At 32.4% G+C, this 21100-nt stretch overlaps 4 protein-coding genes across 4 annotated transcripts in view; 2 read left to right on the top strand and 2 right to left on the bottom strand.

The window, feature by feature from the left end:
* The window catches only part of LOC110383031 (lysosomal alpha-mannosidase), a 28326-nt gene extending 26911 nt beyond the window's left edge, over positions 1 to 1415 (bottom strand). The window contains exon 1 of the mRNA XM_064043421.1: positions 1277 to 1415. The gene's annotated coding sequence lies outside the window, so the exon portion shown is untranslated. The remainder of the gene's footprint in view (positions 1 to 1276) is intronic.
* Positions 1416 to 1996: 581 nt separating this feature from the next.
* Positions 1997 to 5269, top strand: LOC135119235 (uncharacterized). Its single transcript, XM_064043415.1, has 4 exons — positions 1997 to 2046; positions 3481 to 3678; positions 3947 to 4123; positions 5084 to 5269. Exons 1-4 carry the CDS (start codon positions 1998 to 2000, stop codon positions 5248 to 5250), a joined length of 591 nt encoding a protein of 196 aa, XP_063899485.1. The 5' UTR covers position 1997; the 3' UTR covers positions 5251 to 5269.
* An 8241-nt stretch (positions 5270 to 13510) lies between these two features.
* Positions 13511 to 15544, bottom strand: LOC126054372 (partner of xrn-2 protein 1-like). The gene is made up of 2 exons (XM_064043418.1): positions 15259 to 15544; positions 13511 to 13698 (listed from the first exon to the last, which is right to left on the bottom strand). The coding sequence occupies exons 1-2, from the start codon at positions 15420 to 15422 to the stop codon at positions 13548 to 13550; spliced, it is 315 nt and encodes a 104-aa protein (XP_063899488.1). The 5' UTR covers positions 15423 to 15544; the 3' UTR covers positions 13511 to 13547.
* A 507-nt stretch (positions 15545 to 16051) lies between these two features.
* On the top strand, positions 16052 to 19613 carry LOC110381248 (uncharacterized). Its single transcript, XM_021341518.3, has 2 exons — positions 16052 to 16321; positions 16405 to 19613. Exon 2 carries the CDS (start codon positions 16473 to 16475, stop codon positions 18330 to 18332), a length of 1860 nt encoding a protein of 619 aa, XP_021197193.3. The 5' UTR covers positions 16052 to 16321; positions 16405 to 16472; the 3' UTR covers positions 18333 to 19613.
* Positions 19614 to 21100: the final 1487 nt, after the last annotated feature.

Raw genomic sequence — 21100 nt, 5'->3', positions numbered from 1 at the left:
ACAAAATGAACGTAGTTTTTATACATCTTTCGCACAGTAGGTATTTGGCAAAATATTACAACTCTAGAAAAATGTTGTTATATTATTTTTGTTTTTTATTAGGGTTCCGTAACCAAAGGGTAAAACGGGACCCTATTGTTTTCGCTCCTCTGTCCGTCCGTCTGTCTGTCACCGGGCTGTATCTCATAAACCGTGATAGTTAGAGAGTTGAAATTCTCACAGATGATGTATTTCTGTTGCCGCTATAACCACAAATACTGAAAACTAGAATACTTAAAATTAATAATAGGTAATCATAAAATCAAATATTTTGGGGGACTCCCATACAACAAACGTGACTTTTTTTGCTCATTCCTGCTCTGGTACGGAACCCTTCGTGCGCGAGTCCGACTCGCACTTAGCCGGTTTTATTATTATGTTATGAAGCTGAAGAGTTTGTTTGAAAGCTCTTATCTCAGGAACTACTATTACGATTTGACAATGCCTTTCAATATTAGATAGACTATCAATAGAGGTTATAGCTACTTTATATAAGTAGGAAACCGTGGGAACTAGGTACTTATTATGTTTACGTATGTAGTATGCTTATGAATAATACCATACCATGGGAAATTATCGCCATTCAATCATGTGTTTACATTATTTAACATAATAAATATCAAAGTAGCCTCGATTGACGGTCTATCTAAGACTAAAAGACGTTTCCAAATCGGGCCACTAGTTTTTGAGATTAGAGCGTTCAAACAAACGAACTTCAAACTATTCAGTAATCTGTGCTTCAACTAGGTAGGTATTATATATTTTTTTACTTTGTTGAAAAGGCGGTTCACAAATTGAATGCGTATTTTTTTTATTGGCATAATTTAGTTACGTGGCTACGCAAATAATATAGTGGAGTTGGGGTCAATAAAAAAGTTAAAATCGCAAAATGTGGCGCTTGACCCCTTTGCCTTTTTACCGTCGATATGTACCTAGGCAGGAGCAAAAAATACCTATACATTATACATAGGTAGTTAAAATAGACTAAATAATCGGCCTTTTCCTGTTGCGACAAAAACATAGCGCAGAATTAATTAATACCGCAAAACGCAGCTTCCATAAGGAAAAAATATAGCTAAACTGTTAATTAAAACCAATTTTACCTAATATTTACACAGTCTGTGTAAATAAAAATAAAAAATTCGGTTTACAATGTAGCGCAATCAATTTTCAATTCACTGAATTTAAGATTAAATATTAGCAAAATACATTGTGTTATAAGCATTTAGATACTCACCACGGTCTCCTGTGTTCTCCTACATGTAATCAAAATACAGCAACGTAATTTACGCGAAATAATAATATTGATTTTTTCGATTTTTCAAACACAACTTACCACGGATGTAAACAATACAAAACTGACAACATGGGGATGCAACTGAAGTACAATAATTTTCTGAGGTTTTTTTTTAGAAATGCGCCATCTAGTGACGGATGCCCCGTAACTTGGGTATTTGTACTTCGTTTTAGTCACTAGATGTCACTGCACCTTAGACCGATATTTCATCGATTTAATAACAAATCTAAAAAAAGTTTTGTGATTAGAAATATTAACAAATATTGTAATTAAATAATTTTATGATTTATTTTTAATTCTTTTTTATCTATGAGGACGTCTTAGTTAATCACAATAATCACACTACTTGAAACCACTTGAAACACTGACGATTGACATTGACAGTCGACCATACTTTTAAATTAAACCGTTTTCCGTTTTCTAACGTGTTGGTTTATTCTGAGTGTTATTTTCTGGTTTTTTTATTACGATTGTTGCGTGTTCCTGGACTCTGATACTGACTGCTTCTGTGATTGACCTGGCTTCGTATTTTGGACCTGTGATCTACTGCATTTTCATTGACCCGGCTTTGTATTTTGGAACCTCGATCGACTGCTTTTACATTGACCCGGCACCGTATTTAGGACTAGAAAATGCGTCCAGTGGATCGTCTTAGGGCGGAATGCCATCAACGTCAAGATATAAGTGCTACTTTGATTGTGACAATGACGGTAAGTTCAAAACTTTTAACTTTATAATGCACGTAATTTATCTTTTGCTGATAGGCTGCACAATATCCATTATTGTCATCCGTGCAATCTGTGGTCATCATAGTCCTTGAGTCATCAAAATCTAAGATGCACTACCACACACACTCCTGTCCTGACCCTACACAAACAATTGAAACTGCACATTAACTTTTATATCCAATCAAAAGACTCGGAATCTACGTATAAGACAAAGCCCGCTCTAGACGACCCTCTGACCAAATAACTTCATCAGGTTTTAAAACTATGATTTTACAGTGGCGTAGCATGGGATTCCGCCGCCGGGCAGGTATATTTAGCTGCCGGTCAGTGGGTAGTCTTAGGGGCGAGCCCCCTTATTTAGGTACTTATTTAAATTCAAATGACTACAATTTAATAAAATTCTAAAGATGGTTTTGGCAAGAAAGAATTATTATTGATATCGACTCATGACCAGGTGCGGTCTCAGCCCATGATTTTGGGATTCACTAGGGTGCTGGAAGGAATACTTTCAGAAATTGTTACTGGCTCTCTTTGATATGTAGTGCAGCAGTGTGAAAATTTTAGCATCCTACCTAGGATTTTGTTGATTCATACACTAATGATCTATGTATAACTTTGTCGATTCATACAGCATGCAACAATATTTTTTGCAAACTAGGATATGTTAGATTTTCCTTTAAAGCTCAAAAAACATAAAGCCTTGTGTGGACTAAGCATTTATTGTCAAATTAAACGAAAAACAAGCAGATGTAAAAATTCAAGAGCGAGTCGAAAAATTTAGTACCCTGCCTGCCTGATAGGTTAGATCTTCTTTTAGTAGACAAGAAGTTATTGGGAGGTAGGCTAGAAGTATAGATAGATATCTATCTATCTTGTTGTATTTGTTATGGTGGTGGTGGTGGTATCTATACACACTATGTACACCATAACAAATTACAATTAAAAACTTAATAACTAAAGGGGTGTAACAATGGGTGGTCTTATCGCTAAAAGCGATCTTTTACAGACAACCTTTAATGTATAGTGACTCTTCTCAAGAAAATTGTATTATGGGGTGGCATAAATAGGAACTGACAATGTAAAGGCGGCAAAAAATGCCTTTGCCTCTACTGTCAACGCTATCAGCTTCTACTTGGCTTGATGCTGCAGCTAGGCGGCGGTGCCGGCCCCTAGAGTAGCGCCACCCAGGGCCATGGCCCCTCGGCACCCCATGCTATGCTACTGTGATTTTATTTACTTCAACTGTGGTGTTCCTGTTCTAGTACTGCTAGACCTCAGCTATTATTTCTAGTGTTAGATTAATATTCAAGGATGGTATCACAGTACATTACTAAAATTTTATACATATGATGATGATATCTATTACGGTATTTTAATGAGAGTGAGTTGTTCATGTATAAAACTTCTTGATTTCAGGCCCATTGCACCGATTTCCTAAACCTGAATACCCACATTTGGAAAAGTTTAACTCGTGGAAAAAAGTACTAGATAAAGCTTTACAAGAGAAAGGCGACATCTACATTTATAACCAAATTCGATTTTGCGACAGACATTTTGAAGAGTGTTACCGTTCAGCCAGTCACCGACTTACTCCAAATGCAATACCAACTCTAGGTACCTACTATTTAGATGTCTTATGTTATTTAAATCTTAATAGAAACAAAACCACATTTCTTTGCCTTCGCTGTAATAACAAAATTGTTCCTCAAATATTAAATAAAATTTTCTACTGAATAATCTAATCCTAATTAGAAGAAAATAAAATGAATATTATATACCAAAAATAATTGATGCAACATGCTATCTTCTAAGAATTAAATGAATATTGTTCTATATTCTACATAATTATACAGTAACTATAAATAATTTCATCCTTTTGCAGATTTATCTACATTACCAGTTGGTCAAACTCTTGAAGGTCCATCGGGACATGTCGAGGCAGACATGTCGAATTTATTAAACATTTCGCAAGATAAACTTGCTGTCATTGAGCCATCCAGCTCTACCCACTATCATAGTGATGTACAGAATGCATTACAGACAGCTGAACGCCCTAAAGGTAAATATTTTTATTGACAATTGACCTTTGACTTGTAACATTAGGTTTTTCTTTCCATCATCAGGATTCCAATTTGTTTCCACTGTAGGGTCATAAAACTTCTTGCAGAGAGAGAGTGGGCATTTAAGCGTACATAGGGAAATAAGGACAGAGAAAGCGACTTTGTTTTATACTATGTAGTGAAGCCTATGTGTTATTACATTTTTTATAAGCTATATTACTGTAAAGTTTCATCTAAATCCGTTTAGTAGTTTTCGCGGGAAAGAGGAACAAACATCCTCACAACATTTATAATATTAGTACTAGTATAGGATTATTTCATACTAACTGCGTCCCGCGGTTTCACCCGCGTATACCGGAATAAAAAATAGCCTATGTCTAATTCCAGGGTATAAGCTATCTACATACCAAATTTCATCCAAAGCCGTTCAGTAGTTTTTTCGTGAAAGAGTAACAAACATCATCCAAACTTACAAACTTTCGCGTTTATAATTTTAGGTAGGATTATTTCCGCACTTGCAGGAATCAATAAATGTAAGACAATAACAAATCTCCGAACTTGTAAACCTGAATTAAATGGATTAATAATAATAACTTGATATAATCCTACAACTTATGTGTCATAATAATTATTCATCCAAATAGCTAGTTCTAACCATCCATACCATTTTTTTTCGTTGGTAGAAAAGGCCCAAAAATGTATGGAGTCTGAATGATCTTCTTTATATCCATTTTTGTTTACCCATAAAATCCCCATAAAAAATATTTATCAAGCTTGTATCTGCTGTTGTAGGGAAGTCTCCACTTTTTGTATCTGTTCCTCGAAGCCTACCTATTCCAATCTCTGGTCATAATATAATAACAGAACAATATTATGTAACATATTTTTATCACAATTCTATTAAAACTTTGTGTAACACTATTTCTTTGATCTGAGGTGTAACATAATTTAAATTACAGGTTCTAGGAAAAGAGGGACTTGTCAATATTTAAAACGAGTCGTCACCTCCAAAGAGAAGGAGATAATAAAGTTAAAACAGAAAGTATTGAAGCTGAAAAAGAAATATAAGGAACAAAATAACAAGAAACTCTCTGCAAGGAAAATTTCCACATCAAAATCATTTTGAAAGAGTTAAATAAAATGCCTGCAACAATAAAAATATTTACTTCCTCCAAATGAAATGGAAAAAGAAACCACGAGGCAGGCGATTTACATTTAACGAAAAATCATGGCATTGACCATTTACAAACAGAGTCAGAAAGCTTACAACCTCATGCGAAAAATGTTTGTCTTGCCATCAAAGCGCAGCCTACAAAAATGTTGAGTAAATTTGAACTGAAACCAGGCTTCAATCCTGATATATTTAAAATTTTAAAAGCTACAGTAGCAAAATTGCCGGCAGAAAAAAAGTTGGTCAATTTACTGTTTGATGAGGTATCATTGGCTCCGGGTGTTTTTTACAACCCTGCCCTAAAACAGATAACTGGTTTTGAAGATTTTGGGCACAGACAAACAAAAAAACTCGCAGATCATGCCTTGGTCTTTATGATCAAGGGTATAAAAAGCAAAGTGAAACAACCTTTATGCTTTTCATTTTGCCAAGGTGCCACGAAAAAGGACGATTTAAAGAAGCTGATCAAAACAATAATAAAAGAAATCTCCAATACTGGATTGATAGTTATTGCCACTATATGTGACCAATCAGCCACAAATATTTCTGTGATAAAAAGTCTTCAAGAAGACACAAAACGCAAATATTTACAAGAGGGTAATGAATATAGGACCCAAGCCTTCGAGTTTGAAGACCAAAAGGTCTTCCCATTATTTGATCCTCCACATCTTTTAAAGGGAATGAGAAATAATTTACTCGCCAAACATTTGAAATTTGTACAAGATGGGAAAACAAAGTATGCAAAGTGGGAACATTTGGAGATGCTGTTGAAGTTAGATGTTGGGGATGATGAAATTAGGCTTGTTAATAAATTAACAGAAAACCATGTTAATAAAGAGAAAATTCCAAAAATGAAAGTGAAATATGCTGCACAAGTTTTCAGCCAAAGGGTATCATCAGCATTGAGATTCTTAGCAAGTAAGTATGCTTTTTATTGTTCTCATTATTTTCTCTATATTTAAAAAAAATTGCTATTAATTTACTAAATTAGATTTTTATTTTTAATTTACATGTTTTTAACCATCTTCATTCTCCACAGACAAATTAGAAAGTTCATTATTTTTCTTTAAAATAATATTAGATGTCCTGGCTACATTTATAAGTTCAAAAATATTTAAAAACAAACAATTGAGATGCTATTTCTCTCGATAAAATTCAAAATAAAAATACAATTCATATCTAATAATTTATCTAAAATTGGCTATGTCAATATTTAAGATGCATAAGATATATTGTTGGAATAACATTATAAATTGAAATGAAATAATAAATTAAAATTATCATATTGAAATAAAAATTTGAGACATTATGAAACTACAAAATATAGTTTAATGTTGGTTTCTTACTAATTATATTTACACCCACAACTATTTACTGAACCAACTGATAAAGACGCACAGTAAATCGTTACTGCCACTTTAAAGTTTGTAAGTTTGTGCCTTTTCGACACAGCCGTGAGGCACACCGTTTAATTTTTAATTAAATTTTTGTATTTTTGTTTTTATTGTGTCCCCTAATCTGGGTCGAATAAATGTATTTTCTTTCTTTTTCTTTAATTTCGGTCCACAATAGCAAAAAGATTGATATGAACTGTATTCTAGTACTTATTTAATATATTGTTTCAGAACACAACCTTCTTCCGGAGTCGAAGAAACTGCTGATTTTCTACTCATTATGGACAAACTATTTGATTCTTTCAATGGACATTCATATACAGGTGATCCAAAAATTTTCAAGGGGTGTGTAATGAATAATTCTCCTCATTTTAGATTATGGACAGAGGTAGTTCCTATATTGGATTCAATGACTTTTAAAACTATAAAAAAACGGGATGGTACAGAAGAAGTAAGATATGAAAAAGTGCCATCCCTTCAAAATTGGATCCACAATATTAAAACGTTTAAAGAAATGTGGGAGTTTTTAAAAATCAAATATAAAGTTACTAGCCTTTTAACCAGAAATTTCAATCAGGACCCTCTTGAAAATTTTTTGTAACATTAGAAGTAATGGGATACGAAATGTTAATCCCTCGTGCCTACAATTTATTAATGCGTTCAAAACTTTGTTACTTAATAATTTAAATTCGCCCCATTCTGTAAGTGCCAACTGTGAAAAAGATGAAAATAAATCACTGCAATCTTTCAAAGATCTTCTTGCTGAAAAACAAAACAATGAAATTGAATTGGTTAGTGGTGATTTTCCTATTGATTCTTTAATTAATACAATGAACCAAATTAAATGGAATGACTCGATTTTGCATGCCGAATCAAAAAATATGTAGCAGGATACATTGTAAAAATCGAAATGTAAAGTGTTCAAAAATGTGGAACATGTACTAATGATATATTAAGAAAGGAAATTGATTTTGAATCATTTAATTATGAAATAGATTATACGAAAAAATCCTTATTTAATGCATGTGATGATTTTATAAAATTATTAAATGAAATATATTATATGATTGTTGCATGTTTACGAGATTCACCTGAAATAAAATATCTGAAAGAAAAATGAAATTTTACATCAATTGCCATTGTGATTTTAGTATAATTACTTGTATAGTTCATAAAAATAAATTAATTGATTTTATAATTAATATGTCAATTAATTTAATCATTCACAGTTGGTGCACCGGGGTTAATAGAATAATTAACGGAAAAATAACAAATTTCGATGTAAATGATGAAATTAAGTTACAAGCATTTAAATATTGTAATACACATAAAAAAAGGAAATAAAATATACTTAGCCGATAAATGTACTCTTTATCTTTTGTTTTTTTATTATCTCCCATAATATTATTGACTAGACTAGAAGTTGGAAACTGAAAACTGGAAACTGGAACTGGAAATTGAAATCACTGTTTTAAATTCAATTTACAGTAAATTGAATTTAAAACAGTGATTTCAATTTTCAAATTTAAAAACATATTTAAGAGAACTCTTGAAAAGCGCCATCTACCCTAACCATACATGAAGTAACCACGCCATCTTGTGACGGGGGCCCGTTAACTTTCACGCTAGTAAGTTGTTTTGAACGATGAGTTGCGTATCTATCTCTATATAGTGTATTATCTATGACTGACAAATAAACTGATTGACAAAAGAAAATGAATGGTTGACAACTGAATGATTGTGAGCTTGAAGACTTTCATTCATTCTTTAGAGTGGGGCTGCTCTTTTCATCGTAATCTATCGATTATGATATAGCTGTGTGGAGTGAGTTACATCGATTGTGATGGCTTTTAGTCGACATAAGGTTAGGTAAGGAAAGGTTGCTTTTCACAGCAGCAACAAAAAATATTAGAGGTTAGACACGTGTGTTAATAGAATAAATTAGTCGGTCGACAGTTCAGCTTTTTTTAATAAAATGGCTACGAAGCCACAGCAGATTTTGGTAATGTCATCATGATCACCATCATCTCAGCCATAGGACGTCCACTGCTGAACATAGGCCTCCCACTTAGGTCTCCACAGGTACCGATTGCAAACGGCCTGCATCCAACGTCTTCCGACAACCTTGGTAATGTGCGTACTATCATTCATCTTCAAACTAATTTATGAGCCCAACTTACGGTCAACTAAAGGTTTGCAGACGGCGGGTAATCTAAATGTTTCAGCCATAAGTCTTAAAAAAGTGTTTTCTTTTTTAAGCATACCTATTATTACCTGATTTGTTTAAGTCAACAGTTATTGCATTTCTTATAGGGTACTGCGACATCTATTCAAAAAGGTGCAATAATATGACAGCTGCGGACAGTATACAAAAACAAAAAAACACCGCCAAAATTCTACTTGGAATAAGATTAAGTCATAAAGTGTCACTAATGATGAGGATTAACAAAGAACAATTAAGTAAAATAATAACAAAAGGCATTCTTAAATGATCTATTGTTACATTTTCACGAATTGTATTTGTGTTCTACTTAAATCCTTCCACTAATCCCTAAATAGTGTCATTTAAATTAGAGCGAGTTAACAATTACGTTTTTTAAAACAATAGGCCCACAGGTAATACTTACCTGCAATATATATGTATAAGGGAAGGAGCTACAAAATATTTATTTAGTTTATACTTGAACATCACTGTGAAAGGTTGGCAGACTATCTAGAACGCCTAGATATCAAATTCCTGAGTTAAACTATAGTTTGTGTGAGTGTTTTTAGTAATATAGAAAGCAAATAAGTATATTCTAACAAATCTATTGTAGAACTAACTGTGAAGTTTTTTCAAAAGACCAAATAAACATGAACGTTTCAAACGACGCTTCACAATACTGTTGTATCGAAACGATAGCGCCTCGAGACGATTGGTTAGTCAGAATCGGACACCGATTAATCAACTTAAACTATTTGAAAAGTGAAGATGTTTATTATAACAGACGACAAATGGAACAACAGTTTACCTGTCGAGGTGAACTGGTACTCGCCAGACCACAAGACTTAGAAAGGAGTTTATTTGATATCATAGAAGAAGATCCTTTAAGTTGTTATGAGTACATACAGCAAGAATCTATAACAACCCAAGTGCTCATACCAAGAATGGCTTTTAACTTAACCCCGAAAACAGTCGATATATTGTGCGACAGAATTTTTACAAAGAAAAACGTTGATGAAAAGTTTGTTGAATTGTTTTACCAATTTTTCTTTGTCGCTTATTTTAAAAAGTACTACTCGTGGGCTTCGTTACATTTATTAATAAAAGCAAGTAAAGCTTATCCTGTGTTTTTTAGAAACACATGTAAATTAATGCTAAAGGATGAGTATCTAAAGAGTAACATATTAATAGATTATGTCGAGTCTCTAAATCAGAATGATTGCACAAACTTAATGAAGTTATTAACTGAAGTTGAATTATCAACCGAAGATTTTACCCGTAACCTTCCAGTTATTTACTTAATGTACAAAAAATGTGAGAAAAACGACCGTATTTTTCAATATGTACTGACTAACTTAGAATTGAACAACATATCTTGTTCGTACAACATTAACTACGGGAGATTATTACTCTGCTTCATACAAACTCTATCAGGTTTTAGCGTAAGAATAAAAGTATTGAAAAGAATGACGGAAAATCATTGCACCTATTTCAAAACGCCGTGTTTGGGCGCTTTGGAGAAATTTGTTTTGGACATCATTGCTATGCAGGTGAACTTTCAAGATGGTCCCAGAATTGTTATACCTAGACCGAGTGAAAGTTTTCGAATATAAAACTTGGCATTATTTGTACCTGTTTTAGTCTATGTCAGCCTGAACTTAATAATTAAGCCATCAACTTGAAATATGTAAATTATTGTGACTGTGTGTCGGTTTGATTAATTTTACTAATCGAATGTGGACTAAATTGAACTTCTCCAATGTGCAATTAGAATATAGTGTAAAACTATGTATTGTCAGCGATTTTGCATTTAAACAGCTTAATTTTTTAAAATTGTACTGACTCCAGCCAGATAAACGAATTTGTCAAATTTCTTTATTCCAATATTAACTTTCTACTATCCTATATTACCTATGGTTGAAAATCTTTTGAAGAAAATTGACAGATTGCGCTAGGTTTATGTGCTATCAACTGTACTATGCGTACGTTTATATCAGTGTATTTAGTTTGTAAGTAGAATAAGATTTTTGATTGTAAAAATTAATGTGATAAATTGGTGTTATGTAAATACCAGAGGTGGACGTCCCTAGACTCTAAATATGATAGCGCAATATTAAAATATTGTTCAAAATTAAAGTTTAGAGGTAATATTGCCCAATTATATTAATCATCTAGAGGAAGTAAAGAGAATAATGCAGTCTCTTTTCCACACTGGAATATCCTTCACACAAATACCACTTTAAAATCCTGTAAGATTGTAAAGTCTTCTTAAGCCGGTAATCCTTCCAGTAACTAATTTGTTTCCATTGTAGTTATTTCTTCCGTTTCCTCGGATTGGAAACAATACTTTGAAAGGATTACATTTAGTGACATTATTTCCTGGTGCTTACTTCTAAGAATATCATAAAATTAAAATGTGTTTTGAACAAAAGATGTATGCTTTTTATTGAGCTATTTTCGTACTAGCATGCCACCTTCTTTTAGTGTTTCTAAGTAATGGTACCCAATGATATCTGCCTAACCTTTTCCCAATTATGGTGGCATTGGTTTCCAGTCTATTCGGTACCCCCAAAGGTATAATTTTTACTCTTCTTAGTGGTTCAACTTTTTTAAGCAATACCTAAATAAAAGTTTTAAGAAATATCTTATATTGTATTTGACAAATATCACAATGTTTTTAAAATATTTTATAAAAAGTCTAACGACTATGATGGACGGCAGATCTATCAAACCATCATAATCGATCGACTAAGTTTTATTGTTCCCAACTCTAACTTTGACAATTTGACATTGACACAACTTATTTGTTTTGATTTTCATCGTTCATTTCATTCGTTGTTACTGTTTCAATTGAAAAATCTATTATAAATATTTAATATTTAATACTGGAACATTAAACAACGATGTCTTATATTTGGACATTTGCGCCTGAATCTAAGGCGTTATTACAGAGCTGTTTAAACGCGGCCAGCCCTCCGGACGAGTCCAATAAATGGTTCCAAAAGTTCGGATCACAAAACTTGGATTTAATCAATAAAACTATTGATACTATAATCGTAAATGATTCTCCAGAAATTGACGATAAACCAGCAACACAAGAAAATCAAGATGAGGACATTTTAAATGCGGCACAAGAGTTTCTGGACCCAGAGATAGACATAATTTCAAAGTTTAACGACTTGGTTGAAAATTGCAAAAAATCTCCGAAATTACTTGAGAATCTTGCCAAAAACTCGCCTACTGCCACAGCAGAGAAGTTATTTAATCATATTCTAGACACTAAAGATATAAGCAGGGACTTTCTAACAGTATTTTACAAGTACTTTGTGCCACACTATATAAGACGTGAAAATTCCCGATTTTGCACCGAAATTTTACTTGAAACTTACAAAAAATATCCTGTACAATTCAAATTAGCTTTAAAATTACTATTAAAAGACTTGGAAGTACAAAATAATGTTCTAAATGACTTTATATTGAATTTAGAGCCTAAAAACCTTACAGATTTACTTGAATTCATATCCGATCTTCAATTGTCTTCTGAAGAATTCTGTCACAATCTATTTAACATACTAACAGCATACAAAACATGTAATAAAACAGATTTAATACAAAACTACATATTAAGTTGTCTAAAAACTTATTCAGATACTTGTTCTAGTGACAAAAATTTTGGTAAACTCATGTTGGCATATTTACAAAATGAAAAAGGTTGTAAGAGTAAAATAGACTGTGTGTTACTCGAAGGGATGGTGGAAAGACATAAATCAGCTTTTAAAAGACCTTGTTTGTCTATTTTGAAGGAAATTAAAGATGGGAATTTATAATTGTGATAAATTGTTTTATTTTTAAATGCTAACTAGGTTGAGGAGGTCAGATAGGCAGTCGCTCCTTGTAAAACAGGTACTCAGCTGCATCCTGTTAGACTGGAAGCTGACTCCAACATAGTTGGGAAAAGGCTAGAAAATTTATTTTTAAATTCTGCCCTAAACTGGTGGAAAGTATGACATTATTTTTATCATGAAGTCTTTGGTTGACCAGTGTGTCGTAGCAATAAAAAATGATTTATGGCCGGTTTTAAAAAACTTATTACTATACTACATAATAGTTATTTTTAAATTCTTTAAAATAATGTATTCATGTAAATGTTTTAAATACCATTTTTAAGCACTAGTAACAAGAGCATTCTTTCGAAATATTTTATCATTATTTTCCTTTCAAATTCCTTTAATGTGTAAATACAGTAACACAGTAATATTTGTTTTCTTGAAAGGAACCTTATTTATGGGGAGAGTAAGCAGTCCCTTATCTATTTATACAAGAACAAAAAGTTTGTTTTTGTTACACTATTTATAACTCAAGAATGGCAGCATTAATTTAGCTTAAAATAGCAAGACAGAATACTTTTATCCCTATCTGGTCACAGGAAGTAGTTCTTTTAAGATGAAGGTGCAGGAAACCAGGGAATATAGCTAGTAGGTATTGCATTTAAAAAAATTGCTGATAGGAATTTTTTTTCTGCTTAATGTGGTCCAATTATAAAATGTTGATTTCATAAAAGATCCTATCCTCTTAACAAAAAGGTTTACCAAATAAAACAAAAGCATACACCAATAAGTATTTATTATAGTCCCTTACATTAATTATAACTATCTTTACTTAGTAAAAGTTCTCTTAGCCTTCTGCTCTGCCGCGTCACTGGCTTGTACGAATGTTCTTTTAAGTTTATTCTTTCTGCTTTCTCTGTATTTGGCTGACACCTTCTCTGAAAGCTTGGCTATCCTTTTCATTGTTGCTGGTGGGTATCTGTAAGAAAAAACGCCATTAATATTATAAAATTAAGTTTGCTTGTTTGTGATGCTGTCATGCTGAATAGCAGGACTGATTGAGATGAAATTTGACATGGACATAGGCAGCTGTAATGCTAGCTTAACCCTAGACCACTAACCTTCCAGAGTACCCTATTAAAACTAACCATTCGTCGTTTCGACGAACATGTTTTTAACGCGGTATTTTTCGGTGAATTATGCTGTTTTTTATCTAAATTCTTCTGAACAATTAAATAACATAGGTTACATTTACAAATAAAACTACAAAAAATAAAGTAATGAGAAATATTTATTCAAACTTAACATTTTTAGTAAAGCACTTGGTTTTCATGAGAACAAAAAAACGTTATTTTTTGGAAAATTAACAAAAATATTTAAACAAAAAAAATCATATTTTTCTCTTAATTACTTATAGAACGAGATCTAAGTAATATAAAAAAATATATAAAAGCTATTTTTTGTCTGCGCAACTAGTGCAGAAATCAATCTTATGTTCACCGCAGATTGCGAGGCTGCACTGTGAGTTCTCTGTGTGTTCTTATAGGAACATATACCGCAAATTTTCCTTTTTCTTATATTTTGACCTGTCGATACAGACTCATTTCTCGACGTTGACTGCACTTCGTCACAATCACCACCTTCAACATCAGTACCAATCCCTAATACATTTTGTATTTTCGTTTTTGTATGCGTGGGCATTGTGGGCATTTGCAGTCGTGTTTCGAGCCATGGTTTTACAAGTTGGGAATGCAATTCTTTCATATAATTACGACGGCTCATTATCTTTTGTCCCAGAGTTGACACATTATAGTAATATTTTCTTCCGATAGTGGTTGTTTTGAAGCCATCACAAAGAAAACTGCGAAATAAAATATTCAATTAAAATATGAAAAGTGACACAAACACTAACCATTCGTCGAAACGACGACTAAATATTGAATATCTCAAAAACTTTAAAACTTACCTGCCGCACACAACCGCTTTCTGAAAGAGCGCGAGAGGCACTGAGTTGACAAGTCGCGACACGATCACTGGCGCCCGCTTTAAAAAGATATAGCCTATTTTGTGTCGCGTATTCGTCGATTTGACGAAGGTTAGTTGTCCAGGGTTAAAAGAATAGCAAAAATTACCTTTACATGTGTCTTCAATTACTTCTTTCATAATAAAAAAAGTTAAGTCAAATTAAATAGGCTACATTATGATAATTTTTACTTACATCTATACTAATATTATACAGCTGAAGAGTTTGTTTGTTTGAACGCGCTAATATCAGGAACTACTGGTCCGATTTGAAAATTTCTTTCAGTGTTACTAGGCTACTTTTTAATAGGCTACTTTTTATCCCGGTACGGGAAGCAGTTCCCACGGGATGCGTGTGATCAACAATGCATAAGGGATGAATAAAATTATACTAAAAAAATCCTATGCTTCATTGTAATAAGTACCTACATACATCTTAGCAAAATGCCTATGTAAAGTTTTGATTCTTGAAAAAGTAACGAACTACGGTCTTTTATAAACACATATAGGTACGTACCGACATCCCAAAAACTCAATATTAGTAAACAATTGAGCCAAAGTTATTAATTCGCCTTCCTCAAAATCGTCCTTATGTTCTTCCATAAAGTTACGTCGAACCTCCCATTGCTCGTCAGATTCATGCTCCGTACGTAACGCGTCAATATCTATTGTAGGTTTCATCGTTATTTATTGCATTTAATTGTGCTTTTTGACGAAAATACGACTCGTTTTTGAGTCTCAGGTGATTTTTTGTTTGATGACAGAATTCGCGCATTGGTTTTGATTATTTTTTTTTTTTGCCCATATGGCAGGCTAAATTCTTTGCATTGGTTTTGACATTTTGCGGCATGCGTTTCGGTACACACAAATAATTACAGGATAGACAATGCGATTGTGTGAATATCATGTTATTTATGTGATATGAAAACTAAAATGCTGGAATATTTAAATCATAAATACGTTACATAATTATGATGAAGTTATAGATGAATTTATGAAACAGTTTTCAAGCTATTGCCCAACTGAAAAGATTGTACGTGTAAAGAAACGTTTTTTTGGTATTGCAATATATAAAAATGATTACTAAAAAGGTTCTACTTAAATGCATGTCTTAAGTACCTGGCATCTAGAGGTACAATAAAAAAAGAATATAACACTATCGAGGTATTAAAAGAATTATTTCAATATAATTCCACTTATCGATAAAAACATCACGGCTTAAAATTATCATAATAAAAACATTTCCACCTGTAGTCTCATTTCTCAGTCTAGCAACATTAATATTGACGTATTATAACACCAAACCTAGAAGTCTTTATAAAATCCATTTTTTTTAGCAATCCATACAATTTTCTGTACTACTAGCGCCAACGTCTCCAAATCAATGTCTCACTTAAATCAATCGGGTTATATCCACAAGTAGTTTTACAATTTGTCAAGCAAGTTTTTTTGTTAGCCAAAATATTTATAATTTTTAAGCAATCCGAGGGTATTCTTATTCGAAAAAATGTGTTTTACTCCGCCAACATGACATAAAGAGCAAGAGAAGTGGTCACCAAGCCGTTTGGACATCGCTAAAGGTAAATTTAATCATTTATTAAAATAGATTGTACTTATTTCTTTGTTACGTTAAGACTAAGTTAGGTTTTTTATTGTTTAACAGGTCGTTAGAGTAACTGATAGCTGGGAAAGGGTTAAAAAATCTTCGAAGATTAAGCATACGCTGTCAACATGGCGTTTTCTATACGAAAGATGTTTTCCAATATATCTTATTTCTCAAAATCTGGCGACCAAGCTAGTCCAGATGGGTTTAGTCAAAATGATGCTAGAAATACGAACTATATGAATGAATCTTCACGCAGCATGAATTTCCAATCTATTGAGCCCGATTCTACTTCTAAACTGCATGCAACCAGTCTCAAGCTGCCAGAATCAGTCAAAAAGTATGGTGCCAAAAAAGGTTCTCTATCAGATACTGATCTTCTGAAAAGCGATGATTTCGGTGCAAAAAATTATAGAACAAAGAATAGAAATTTAAAACTGGATATAAGGAAAGCCAGCCAGTCTATGACGGAGTCTTTATCACAAACGGACAATCCGTATATTGAGAATACTCCGAAACACATCTCCTTAGATTGCAAAAGCGCTGATTTGTTCAGTCAGAAATTTAAACAGTTGAATTTCAGCCGTTCGTTTGAATTTGAGATATCCTCGGAGTCTGAGGAGGAGTTAGATATAGAATCGTTGTCCGAATGTTCCGATACGGATGTCTCTGTGAAGGAAGACGATAAGACTGATATAAAAATGTGCAGAAAAGTCGAGTCCGTCTGCGAGTACCAGATAGTACCATCAGCCACTCCAGAATCGTTTGGTGACGTTGAATTAGACCGCAACGAGGAAGAACGGATCTCCCTACTGCTGAACTACCAGATGAAGTTCGAAAAAATTGAATGTGTTTTGAAAAAACTGCTCTCTGAATTCCAATTTCATATTGAAGTGTCCAAAATATTCAACAGCAAATCAATTGTCACTGCGTTACCCGGTACAGACGTTTCTAACATCCCAAAAATGTTAGGTCAAGTTACGTACATGGACAATGTGAAACGTGACTCTCCAACGGAATCCTGGAACATTATAATGGAGAAGGAAGATGTAGCTACTAAATATAAATTCCGGAAGCAACTATTGTCACTCAGACACTGCCTGGACAACTTCGCAGGGAATTACTTACAGAATGAAGAACCAAAGAGAGCAAAGCCAGTTATTAAACGCAGCATAACGTTCGAGCTTCATAAAGGCAAGCGTATTCACAAGAACTTAAAAATGACAAACAAAAAACGGCTCAAACATTTCGATTTTCCTGATCACAGAGATGCATTACTCAATCTATTTAAAGAAACCGATTTCGATGAGACTGATACTCATTTAGACCGGACCGATGATGGGTCTCATAAGTGTGTGTGCCAATGTCATAATCAGTCACTAAACCAGTCAGATTCCGGTCTTACAAAAGAAAATCTGTCAAATCAATCAATAACATCGTCTATTGGGAACTTTAGCTTGGATTCTACTACTCTGTCAGCTTACTCCGAGTCTTTAGATCAGGTTATAAGCTACAACAGCTTCGAAGATTCCAGTCTTTTTAATTCTCTGCAGCAGAAGCCCGCTGTGGAACGTATAACGTTCTACGTACAAGCTCATAGCATACAAATTCATTCATACGCCGATGGGATTGAAACTAAGAACTGTATTTCATTCTTCTGTCCCGCTTGCGATATAACTGAGAGGGAAGAAGATGGTCTACTGAAACATATTCTCAGTCAGAAACATTGTGAAAAAATTCACTTTTTATACAAAAGTGTGTATATTAAAAAATGTGTTGCATTAGGAAAAGAGATTCAGCCAAGTACGGTTCTAAATCCGATGACTATGTACCGAGATGATAATAAGATAGTTTGCTTTGGGGATGCTGTGTACGCCTGCTCTTTGTGCTTTGAAAATAATATAGTCGGAGAGTCAATTCTCATGGCTCATTGCGCAGAAGAAATCCATGCGGAACGCAAAGAAAAAATGTATGAAATGTTCGAATGAATTTACAAGGCAGGACCGGGTAAAACTTTTACTAACTTTATTTTCAAATAACATGTGTATTTCAGTCTTTTTTTTTCATTTTCTGTTTCGGACTTGCATGCTTGCATGTAATTTTTTAGCTAATTTTAAAAACAGCTGTTTGTTGACTGTTAATTATTTTTTTTTAATTCGAAAAACTTTTTTTAAAATTTGAACTTAAAAAACAATTGCTCAATACAAAAAAATAGAGAGAAAGAAATGCCAATAAATAGCTGTTTTCTTCCCTAAGCATAGACAATGACATTTTTTAATCTTTCCTTTTTTATTTTTAAACTTTTTTTCTTTATTTTTTCTTTTACACAAAAAGATCTTTACATAATATTTTTATTACTAAGTAATTGCTAGTCTTTTTTTGTTTTTACAAAAATCGATGGTTATTTATTAATTATTAGTAAAAATTATAAAAAGGTGCTCGATACAATAGCACAGATTGTGTTCAAACTTATGTCTGTCCATTGTAACAGTTTTAGCGAAATATAAAGCCATTTGCCTGAATAGTTGTCGCTTTTTCAAAATCTAATTCATTTACTTGGCTGCAAAAAAAACACTTTAAAAAATATAGCTACCTCAAATCTATGACCAATATGACAAAAAAAAAAAAACACTTTAAAAATCGATTTGTGTAATATACCTACCTCAAATCTTCTCTTAAGTATGGCAAATACCATGCTGAAAACCGCACCAAAATCGGGTCAGCCCAACTTGAGACTTGATATAACTGCGCACAAATACACATACGTAGTTACACTCGAAAAAAATGTGGTTTAAGAATTTCCGAAATCGGTTCAAATGTCCAGAGACTGCTCCTCTAAATCACATTTTTTATGTATTGAAAAGAGCTTTATTTATTGTTTTATTTTTTCTCATTTTCAAAATATCAGGAATATTGTTAGGACTTCTTTATATATTTTTTTAAAGAAAAAGCGACAACTATTGAAGCATATTTCAAAAACAGGGTGTTTCTAGAAGACTTTAAACATTTTTTTTTAAACTTAGCGTAACTTATTACTTATAATACATAAGTTAAGCACATTTATCACTTACGCCTCTATAATAATCGTAATTTTAAGTAAAAAACTTAGCTAAAAACATGCGTAGTGTAATAGACTGATTTTTATATTTTTTTCATTTTTTTTTCTCAATTTGCGTTTTTTTTAGAAAAAAATATTTGTTGATTAGATTTTTTCCGTTTTAAAATTTTTGTTTTAGTTTGAAAATGTTTTTTTTATTGTTTGCTACGGCGCATGGTCTGGAACTTTCCGTATATAAAAAAAAACTGGAAGTCATTTTTCTAAATCAAGGTAGTGTAAGATATGTTTAGGTTTGTTTAGAGCTTTGTTCTTGATGAGAAATAAAAAAAACTGGTTTTATAACTTTGCACAGTGAGAATGACAGGAGGGTATTTTTTTTATTAAATCAAACTCGTAAGTCAATTATTTTGAAAACTATATTTCTTGTAATGAATAATAAAATAAAAAAGAAGAAATTCTCAACATTCAAACCTTTAGGATATCTTCGGTATTTATTTTTTTGTTTACGTATATGTTTTTTTTTTATTTCTCATCAAGAATTAAAGTTACTTCGTATTTAGTCAATAGCAATTGTAACTGATCTCAAAACGCCTCAATTTCAGAAGAAATAACTAAAAAGACTGATTTTTGATGCCATTTTTAAATCCAAATGAAATGTTGTTATCCAGGAAGAAAATTAAATAATAATAATTTGGTAAAAATAAGAAAAATTATCCTCGAATTCCCTTCTGTGATAAATATGTGAAAATTCGGTATTTTTTTGGTATACCAACATAATAATATACAACGCAAAAAAACAGTACTGTGATAAAATTTTAAAGTTTTTTTTTTATTTTGTAAATCAAAACCGAATCGAATTTTTATGATTTTTTTCTTATTTTTACTCGAGTTTTTTCGTGTTTTTTCGTGTTTTTTGCGCCATTATGCAACCGCCTATGCTAATCTAGATATAAAAATTAGTAATTTTAATTAAATATAATCGTGTTTATTAATTAAAAGCTTCGTAGAAGATCAGATTTACCATTTATGGTGGATTTCTATAAGCAAACTATCCGTCGATTTCCGATAACATTTGACATCAGCTCCATATAAGTTATGTCACAATCTCGGATCGGAAAACAGCAGATAGTTTGAATATAGAAATCCACAGTTAATAGACAAATTGAATTAAAAATCACTGTTACACTTATTGAATACTTAAAAAAGACACTATTGTCACGAAATAACTCCAGAGTTAAAAAATCTGCACAAATATTGATAAAATTCTAAAAAAAAAACAGTTGTGAAAATTTTAATGTTAAAAAAAACACTAAATTTACTCCCATTTAACTTAAATGTAACTTAACTCGTGTATGCTAACTTAGAGTAAGTTAAACGAAAAAAAAAAACAATAAAAAAATAATAATTGTAAGGCATATCTTTCTAGGTGTCTAGGTAAGTTAGCCATGTATCTTAAATCAAGTAAATAACATTTTAACTTAAATAGCATTCTTAAAATCGCGTCTTTTGTCAACTTAACATTCAAGTTTCGACTGGAGCGAGAAATTCAAATATGAAATATTTTTTTTCATAATTTAACTAATTTAACATCAAATAGCACGGTAATATTAGTCCTGCTTGTGATCTCTCTCCGGTAGTGTCGGATTGTCGTCGCATCGCGCGCAGAGAGTGAAGGAATAGTGAGTGCACCGCAGTTCA

Source organism: Helicoverpa armigera, chromosome 31, assembly GCF_030705265.1.
Source record: "Helicoverpa armigera isolate CAAS_96S chromosome 31, ASM3070526v1, whole genome shotgun sequence".
Taxonomy (NCBI): Eukaryota; Metazoa; Arthropoda; class Insecta; order Lepidoptera; family Noctuidae; genus Helicoverpa; species Helicoverpa armigera.
The sequence above is the reverse complement of the archived record's forward strand: the minus strand, read 5'-3'. Positions and strand labels throughout refer to the sequence as shown.

Coding starts and splice junctions, on each gene's coding strand:
- LOC110381248 (XM_021341518.3), top strand. CDS start 16,473: ATGGCGTTTTCTATACGAAAGATGTTTTCCAATATATCTTATTTCTCA.
- LOC126054372 (XM_064043418.1), bottom strand. CDS start 15,422: ATGAAACCTACAATAGATATTGACGCGTTACGTACGGAGCATGAATCT. Junction 13,699..15,258: donor ATTGAGTTTTTGGGATGTCG/GTACGTACCTAT, acceptor TTTTTCTTACAG/ATACCCACCAGCAACAATGA.
- LOC135119235 (XM_064043415.1), top strand. CDS start 1,998: ATGCCATCAACGTCAAGATATAAGTGCTACTTTGATTGTGACAATGAC. Junction 3,679..3,946: donor AAATGCAATACCAACTCTAG/GTACCTACTATT, acceptor ATCCTTTTGCAG/ATTTATCTACATTACCAGTT. Junction 4,124..5,083: donor GACAGCTGAACGCCCTAAAG/GTAAATATTTTT, acceptor TTTAAATTACAG/GTTCTAGGAAAAGAGGGACT.